At 52.9% G+C, this 9,469-nt stretch overlaps 1 protein-coding gene and 1 long non-coding RNA gene across 2 annotated transcripts in view; one reads left to right on the top strand and one right to left on the bottom strand.

Annotated features, from left to right (window-relative positions):
• The window catches only part of LOC140356021 (uncharacterized), a 355,422-nt gene that overhangs the window by 284,332 nt on the left and 61,621 nt on the right, over window positions 1-9,469 (top strand). The window lies entirely within an intron of this gene.
• The window catches only part of gtf3c2 (general transcription factor IIIC, polypeptide 2, beta), a 39,969-nt gene that overhangs the window by 11,528 nt on the left and 18,972 nt on the right, over window positions 1-9,469 (bottom strand). Inside the window, exons 7-11 of the mRNA XM_072440161.1 lie at window positions 8,579-8,656; window positions 8,403-8,498; window positions 6,832-7,059; window positions 6,636-6,747; window positions 3,263-3,378 (exon numbers count right to left, since the gene is read on the bottom strand). Of these exons, the coding sequence (XP_072296262.1) occupies window positions 3,263-3,378; window positions 6,636-6,747; window positions 6,832-7,059; window positions 8,403-8,498; window positions 8,579-8,656 (630 nt within the window). The remainder of the gene's footprint in view (window positions 1-3,262; window positions 3,379-6,635; window positions 6,748-6,831; window positions 7,060-8,402; window positions 8,499-8,578; window positions 8,657-9,469) is intronic.

Genomic DNA, 9,469 nt, shown 5'->3' with positions numbered 1-9,469 from the left:
TTCTTCTCTCCCCCCTCTTCTTCTTCTTCCTCCCCCTCTTCTCTTCTTCTCCCCCCCTCTTCTTCTTCTCTCCCCTCCTTCTCTCTCCCCCCTCTTCTTCTTCTCCCCCCTCTTCTTCTCTCTCCCCCTCTTCTTCCTCCCCCCTCTTCTTCTCCCCCCTCTTCTCCCCCCTCTTCTCTCCCCCCTCTTCTCTCCCCCTCCTCCCCCCCTCTTCTCTCTTCTTCTCCCCCTCTTCTCTTCTCCCCCTCTTCTCCTCCCCCCTCTTCTCCTCCCCCCCTCTTCTTCTCCCCCTCCCCCGCTTCTTCTTCTTCTTCTTCCCATGGAGATGTTTGAAGTGCTCTTACCTTATAGACTGGGGCGTCAGAGCGATCTGCAGGAGAGAGTTTAGTCAGTCATCAGTCAAACCCAGGACTAAACAGGACTAAACCAGGACTAAACCAGGACTAAACCAGGACTAAACCAGGACTAAAACCAGGTCTAAACCAGGTCTTAGCCAGGTCTGAACCAGGACTAACACTTCTGTTTCTTCTGCACCGTTTTACTGGAATTGAAATAAAGAAACCCATAAAGCGTAAACAAACTGAACGATGTGAAATGCCAGAATCATAACCGTCCACTGCACACGGCCCAAACCTGCTCCTCCACTGAGGAGGAGCGAGAGGAGGAGCGAGAGGAGGAGCAAGAGGAGGAACGAGAGGAGGAGCGAGAGGAGGAGCAAGAGGAGGAACGAGAGAGGAGGAGCGAGAGGAGGAGCGAGAGGAGAAACGAGAGAGGAGGAGCGAGAGGAGGAGGAGCGAGAGAGGAACGAAGAGGAGGAACGAGAGGAGGAACGAGAGGAGGAACGAGAGGAGCGAGAGGAGGAGCGAGAGAGGAGGAACGAGAGGAGGAACGAGAGAGGAGGAGCGAGAGAGGAGGAGCGAGAGGAGGAGAGCGAGAGGAGGAGCGAGAGGAGAAACGAGAGAGGAGGAGCGAGAGGAGGAGCGAGAGAGGAGGAACGAGAGAGGAGGAGCGAGAGGAGGAGCGAGAGAGGAGGAGCGAGAGGAGGAGAGCGAGAGGAGGAGCGAGAGGAGAAACGAGAGAGGAGGAGCGAGAGGAGGAGGAGCGAGAGGAGCGAGAGGAGGAACGAGAGGAGGAACGAGAGGAGGAACGAGAGGAGCGAGAGGAGGAGCGAGAGAGGAGGAACGAGAGGAGGAACGAGAGGAGGAGCGAGAGGAGCGAGAGGAGGAACGAGAGGAGGAACGAGAGGAGGAGCGAGAGGAGGAGAGCGAGATGGGCCGGCATGATGGCCGCATGATGGGCCGGCATGATGGGCCGGCATGATGGGCCGGCATGATGGGCCGGCATGATGGGCCGGCATGATGGGCCGGCATGATGGGCCGGCATGATGGGCCGGCATGATGGGCCGGCATGATGGGCCGGCATGATGGGCCGGCATGATGGGCCGGCATGATGGGCCGGCATGATGGGCCGGCATCACAGTGTGTGTGAGTGTGATGGACGTCCAGAGTGAACAAACATTAATACACTTCAAACCCACAAACCAGGAATGAACCAGAGACTGGACCAGAATCTAAAGCAGGTCTAAAGCCGGTTCAAACCAGGACTAAAGCCGGTCTAAACCAGGACTAAAGCCGGTCTAAACCAGGACTAAAGCAGGACTAAAGCCGGTCTAAACCAGGACTAAAGCCGGTCTAAACCAGGACTAAAGCAGGACTAAAGCCGGTCTAAAGCCGGTTTAAACCAGGACTAAAGCAGGTCTAGTTTCTAGTATTTTCTCCTGGTCCGTCCTGAATGCAGTGGGTGTGTTTCAGGTCCAGTGCTCCTGAGACTGCAGTGCGGAGTCTCAAACACAGACCACAGAGGGAGAACGGCGCCCCCTGGTGTGTTTGTCCACAGGCTTTGGAGACGAATCTGGGACGTCTGGACAAGTCGATTATTAAAGTCATTGTGATCTGGAGCACTCGGACTCTAGCGCGTCGTCATCATACTGGACAATCGTTATGTTCCATTTGATTTTTATTGTGTCTTAATTTAAAAGACCGGAGCCCATCACTGACCATTAGAACATGACTGATTTAAGTGTTATTTCAACAACTATCTGCAATATTTAGCTGTCAATTAAATGATTTACAAGTGAAAATTGTTATGTATTAAGACTTTTGATTAAGTGTATGAGGAGACGTTTGATTAATTTGGTAGACATTTAGTATTTGTCTTTTATATTTTTTCTGAAATAATTGGAAGCTGCAGTAACAACGGGTGTGTCCTGTTGCCACAGTAACAGATGAACAAACCCTCCAGCTCAGCTGCCGTTAGAACTCATTTCCACATCCAAGTGTAATGAGTTTACATGATTCTTTAAATGACAAAGTTCAGGGCATTAAAAATGCTATAAATCCCACAAGGCAAAAAATGACCCTAAAACCACCTGAACACTTAGAGCGGACTCACTTTGCACCTGTAACTGACAAAACTGTCCATGAGCTCACCACCAGTCTGAGTTCATCTACAGCTGCCTCCATGTGTCACCTCCAGATTTCTAAAGTCTGAGCTGAACAGTTTATTTGCTCCATCACTCACATAGTTAAAGCTGCAATCTGGAATATTCACAATGTCTTTGAAAACTGCATCATAAAGCCTCTCCTAAAGAAGAGCAGGGGCCAGGGGGAGGGGTCAGGGGTCAGGGGGAGTGGTCATAAAGCCTCTCCTAAAGAAGAGCAGGGGCCAGGGGGAGGGGTCAGGGGTCAGGGGGAGTGGCAGTCATTACCGGCGCATCTCTAATCTGACATTTTGGGCTAAAGTCCTTTCACAGATTTCCTCTTAATAAACGACTCATTAGATGTTTTTTCAGGTTTTAGACCTCATCACACTGAGACTGCTGGTGTCAAGGTGACAAATGACATCCTCCTGAACACGGACACGGGCAAAGCCTCAGTCAAAAGCAGCTCTCAGATCTAACAGAATTAAGACTCTGTCCATCATGGGGTCCTCTTACAGAGACTAGAGGACTGGGTGGGCATCACTGGCCCCGCCCAAACTGGTTAAGGTCCTATCTGGAAGACAGGAAGTGCTTTGTGCCCCCTGACCTGTGGGGTGCCCCAAGGGGCAGTCCTGGGACCCCTTCTGTTCAACCTCTGATTTCACTGTAACTATTTGACAGACACAAAAAAAAATGTATCATGATATTCATTTTTGTCATGGGCCCACCCTCTGCACCCCAAACACAATAACACAAACGGGTGCTTTGTAGAGCTGAAACAACTCACCGGGCAGAGAGAGAGCGTCGAAGAGCGCGTCTGGATGAGGAAGACTGTAAACGGTCACTAACCCCATCGACGAGGCCACGGCCAGGAGCCCCAGCCTGGGCACGAGAGGAGCCTGAACAATGGGCAAAACGTCACTGTGAGCAGGGTAAAACGTCACTGTGAGGAGGGCGAAACGTCACTGTGAGGAGGGCGAAACGTCTCTGTGAGGAGGGCGAAACGTCACTGTGAGTAGGGCAAAACGTCTCTGTGAGGAGGGCAAAACGTCACTGTGAGGAGGGCAAAACGTCACTGTGAGGAGGGCGAAACGTCACTGTGAGGACTGTGAGCAGGGCGAAACGTCACTGTGAGGAGGGCAAAACGTCACTGTGAGGAGGGCAAAACGTCACTGTGAGCAGGGCAAAACGTCACTGTGAGGAGGGCGAAAAGTCACTGTGAGGAGGGCGAAACGTCACTGTGAGGAGGGCAAAACGTCACTGTGAGGAGGGCAAAACGTCACTGTGAGGAGGGCAAAACGTCACTGTGAGGAGGGCAAAACGTCACTGTGAGGAGGGCAAAACGTCACTGTGAGGAGGGCGAAACGTCTCTGTGAGGAGGGCGAAACGTCTCTGTGAGGAGGGCGAAACGTCTCTGTGAGGAGGGCGAAACGTCTCTGTGAGGAGGGCAAAACGTCACTGTGAGGAGGGCAAAACGTCACTGTGAGGAGGGCGAAACTTCACTGTGAGGAGGGCGAAACTTCACTGTGAGGAGGGCGAAACGTCACTGTGAGCAGGGCAAAACGTCACTGTGAGCGTCACTGTTAGCAGGGCGAAACGTCACTGTGAGGAGGGCGAAACGTCACTGTGAGGAGGGCGAAACGTCACTGTGAGGAGGGCGAAACGTCACTGTGAGCGTCACTGTGAGCAGGGCGAAACGTCACTGTGAGGAGGGCAAAACGTCACTGTGAGGAGGGCAAAACGTCACTGTGAGGAGGGCAAAACGTCACTGTGAGCAGGGCAAAACGTCACTATGAGCGTCACTGTGAGCAGGGCGAAACGTCACTGTGAGCAGGGCGAAACGTCACTGTGAGCAGGGCGAAACGTCACTGAGGAGGGCGAAACGTCACTGTGAGGAGGGCAAAACGTCACTGTGAGGAGGGCAAAACGTCACTGTGAGGAGGGCAAAACGTCACTGTGGGCAGGGCAAAACGTCACTGTGAGGAGGGCAAAACGTCTCTGTGAGGAGGGCGAAACGTCACTGTGAGGAGGGCGAAACATCTCTGAGGAGGGTGAAACGTCTCTGTGAGGAGGGCAAAACGTCACTGTGAGGAGGGCAAAACGTCACTGTGAGGAGGGCAAAACGTCACTGTGAGGAGGGCGAAACGTCACTGTGAGCGTCACTGTGAGCAGGGCGAAACGTCACTGTGAGCAGGGCGAAACGTCACTGTGAGGAGGGCAAAACGTCACTGTGAGGAGGGCAAAACGTCACTATGAGGAGGGCAAAACGTCACTGTGAGGAGGGCAAAACGTCACTGTGGGCAGGGCAAAACGTCACTGTGGGCAGGGCAAAACGTCACTGTGAGGAGGGCAAAACGTCTCTGAGGAGGGCAAAACGTCACTGTGAGGAGGGCAAAACGTCACTGTGGGCAGGGCAAAACGTCACTGTGAGGAGGGCAAAACGTCTCTGAGGAGGGCAAAACGTCACTGTGAGGAGGGCAAAACGTCACTGTGAGGAGGGCAAAACGTCACTGTGGGCAGGGCAAAACGTCACTGTGAGCAGGGTGAAACGTCACTGTGAGCAGGGCGAAACATCACTGTAAAGGTTGGTTTATTACTTTGTTAGCATTGCATAAATGAATGGGATTTCATAGCAGCAGCTCAGATTTGGACTGTTGACACGTGTGAAACTGCAGAATATCAATAGAGACTCTTTAAACACGGGAAGTTGAGTCTGAAGCAGTTCCAGGAAAAGTCATATTTATAGAAGATAAAGAGAAACTTCTTAAATGACATTCTACAGCTCAAGATCCTTTCAATGATTTATTGAACCATCATTTAATTTAGAAACTGTCATGGCAGGTCTCTTCAGGAGCAGAAGAAGAACTTGAGCATTTGCGGCAGTGACGGACGTGATGTGACCACAGTGACCACAGTGACAGCAGTAACAGTGACAGCAGTGACCGGTCACTGCGTGCACTGCTGTCACTGCGGTCACAGTTACTGCGGTCACTGCCATCACTGCGCAATGACCACAGTGACAGCAGTAACAGTGACCACAGTGACAGCGACCACAGTGACAGCAGTAACAGTGACCGCAGTGACCACAGTGACCGCAGTGACCGCAGTGACAGCAGTAACAGTGACCGCAGTGACCACAGTGACCGCAGTGACCGCAGTGACAGCAGTAACAGTGACCGCAGTGACAGCAGTAACAGTGACAGCAGTGACCACAGTGACAGCAGTGACCACAGTGACAGCAGTAACAGTGACAGCAGTGACAGCAGTGACCAGTGACAGCAGTGACCACAGTGACTGCAGTAACAGTGACAGCAGTGACCACAGTGACAGCAGTAACAGTGACAGCAGTGACAGCAGTGACAGCAGTGACAGCAGTGACAGCAGTGACCACAGTGACCGCAGTGACCACAGTGACTGCAGTGACCACAGTGACAGCAGTGACAGCAGTGACAGCAGTGACCACAGTGACCGCAGTGACCACAGTGACTGCAGTGACCACAGTGACAGCAGTAACAGTGACAGCAGTGACAGCAGTGACAGCAGTGACCACAGTGACCGCAGTGACCACAGTGACCGCAGTGACCACAGTGACTGCAGTGACAGCAGTGACCACAGTGACCGCAGTGACCACAGTGACCGCAGTGACCGCAGTGACCACAGTGACCGCAGTGACCACAGTGACTGCAGTGACAGTGACAGCAGTGACAGCAGTGACAGTGACAGCAGTGACAGCAGTGACAGTGACAGCAGTGACCACAGTGACAGCAGTGACCACAGTGACAGCAGTGACCACAGTGACCACAGTGACTGCAGTGACAGTGACAGCAGTGACCACAGTGACAGCAGTGACCACAGTGACTGCAGTAACAGTGACAGCAGTGACCACAGTGACAGCAGTGACCACAGTGACAGCAGTGACCACAGTGACAGCAGTGACAGCAGTAACAGTGACCACAGTGACCACAGTGACCGCAGTGACCACAGTGACTGCAGTGACAGTGACAGCAGTGGTGACCACAGTGACAGCAGTGACCACAGTGACAGCAGTGACAGCAGTAACAGTGACCACAGTGACCACAGTGACCGCAGTGACCACAGTGACCACAGTGTAGTGGTGGTACTGGGAGCATTTGTCGTGTCAGTGGTAAATATTCACCTGTCGGTCAGTGTCAGGAGGTTCCCAGGCTCCGGCCGGACACCACTTGAGCCCCCAGACAAAACCCCGGTCCTGGGCCAAACTGTAGACCAGAGCGGGCTTGGAGTCTGGTCTGAGGAGGAGACGGGACCATGAGGGACACTCAGGACTTAAGTCTGCTTTAGGGCATCACACAGCACAGATGATAAAGTCGCACCTGCGACTGGCCTTGAGGCGGCCCAGGCTCCAGAGCTGGACCAGACCCGGGCCGCTGTAGACCTGGCTGGCTTTGTGCTGCTCGTCCATGGTCCTGTGACAGGACAGGGCCAGATACTGATCGCCCTCACAGTCATCAGGAGTCGGACACCACTCCAGAGACCAGACTGGTCCTCCACAGAAGAACACTGAGTCCCAGCGGTCTGTGTGCGAGGGCAGCGACGAGAACCTGAGGATGGAGCGGTCAAAGAAGAGGGGAAGACATTCAGCAAACACAGGAAACACAGGAACAGGCAGAAGGATTATGTTTGATCTATAAGGTTATAATTATAAAAGTGTAATAAAGGGTATGTACAGTTTAATAAGTTATTAATTCTGTTAGATCTGAGTGTTCATCATGTGACCCTCTTACAGAGACTAGAGGACTGGGTGGACATCACTGGCCCCGCCCTAAACTGGTTAAGGTCCTATCTGGAAGACAGGAAGTACTTTGTGTCTCAGACCACATGACCCTGACTTGTGGGGGCCCCAAGGGTCAGTCCTGGGACCCCTTCTGTTCAACCTCTACATGCTACCGTTAGGTCATGGACCGGCCTCCTGCTGGTGCCAGAGTCAGGACTAAACATGGACCGGCCTCCTGCTGGTGCCAGAGTCAGGACTAAACATGGACCGGCCTCCTGTTGGTGCCAGAGTCAGGACTAAACATGGACCGGCCTCCTGTTGGTGCCAGAGTCAGGACTAAACATGGACCGGCTTCCTGCTGGTGCCAGAGTCAGGACTAAACATGGAGCAGCCTCCTGCTGGTGCCAGAGTCAGGACTAAACATGGACCGGCCTCCTGCTGGTGCCAGAGTCAGGACTAAACATGGACCGGCCTCCTGTTGGTGCCAGAGTCAGGACTAAACATGGACCTGCCTCCTGCTGGTGCCAGAGTCAGGACTAAACATGGACCGGCCTCCTGCTGGTGCCAGAGTCAGGACTAAACTTGGACCGGCCTCCTGCTGGTGCCAGAGTCAGGACTAAACATGGAGTGGCCTCCTGCTGGTGCCAGAGTCAGGACTAAACATGGACCGGCCTCCTGTTGGTGCCAGAGTCAGGACTAAACATGGACCTGCCTCCTGCTGGTGCCAAAGTCAGGACTAAACATGGACCGGCCTCCTGCTGGTGCCAGAGTCAGGACTAAACATGGAGTGGCCTCCTTCTGGTGCCAGAGTCAGGACTAAACATGGAGTGGCCTCCTGCTGGTGCCAGAGTCAGGACTAAACATGGAGTGGCCTCCTGCTGGTGCCAGAGTCAGGACTAAACATGGACCGGCCTCCTGTTGGTGCCAGAGTCAGGACTAAACATGGACCTGCCTCCTGCTGGTGCCAAAGTCAGGACTAAACATGGACCGGCCTCCTGCTGGTGCCAGAGTCAGGACTAAACATGGAGTGGCCTCCTTCTGGTGCCAGAGTCAGGACTAAACATGGAGTGGCCTCCTTCTGGTGCCAGAGTCAGGACTAAACATGGAGTGGCCTCCTTCTGGTGCCAGAGTCAGGACTAAACATGGAGTGGCCTCCTTCTGGTGCCTCACCTGTCCAGTCGTTGAGGCTCCTCCTTCTTCAGTCCTTCCCTGGACACAGAGAACAGAAGCGACTGCTGCTCCTGAGGAAGGTAACGCTCCTCTTCACTGGAGACAAAGTCGTGTTACTGCATTTGAAACACAATTTCCATGGTAACAGAAGTACCTCTCCATGGTAACAGAAGTACCTCTGAGGGAGCAGCTGCCAGTCTGTGGAGCAGGGAATCCAGTCTGGAAACACCCAGGAGCTGTGGCAATCCTGACGACTGAAGGAACCAGTCATTATGATGAGCATGTTTATGTGCCATAAAACAGACTAAAACAATGTGTATGTATGCACACACACACACACACACACACACACACACACACACACACACACACACACACACACACACACACACACACACACACACACACACACACACACACACACACACACACACACACACACACACACACACACACACACACACACACACACACACACACACACACACACACACACACACACACACACACACACACACACACACACACACACACACACACACACACACACACACACACACACACACACACACACACACACACACACACACACACACACACACACACACACACACACACACACACACACACACACACACACACACACACACACACACACACACACACACACACACACACACACACACACACACACACACACACACACACACACACACACACACACACACACACACACACACACACACACACACACACACACACACACACACACACACACACACACACACACACACACACACACACACACACACACACACACACACACACACACACACACACACACACACACACACACACACACACACACACACACACACACACACACACACACACACACACACACACACACACACACACACACACACACACACACACACACACACACACACACACACACACACACTTTTGGCCGGCGTGCGACTTATATTTATACTTATACTTTCACACTTGCAACTGCATTTCAAACTTATACACTCACCGGCCACTTTATTAGGTACACCTTGCTA

Source organism: Eucyclogobius newberryi, unplaced genomic scaffold (genome assembly GCF_026437365.1).
Source record: "Eucyclogobius newberryi isolate DKJ021-1_F unplaced genomic scaffold, fEucNew1.0.hap1 SCAF_1, whole genome shotgun sequence".
NCBI classification, from domain to species: domain Eukaryota; kingdom Metazoa; phylum Chordata; class Actinopteri; order Gobiiformes; family Gobiidae; genus Eucyclogobius; species Eucyclogobius newberryi.
The sequence above is the reverse complement of the archived record's forward strand: the minus strand, read 5'-3'. Positions and strand labels throughout refer to the sequence as shown.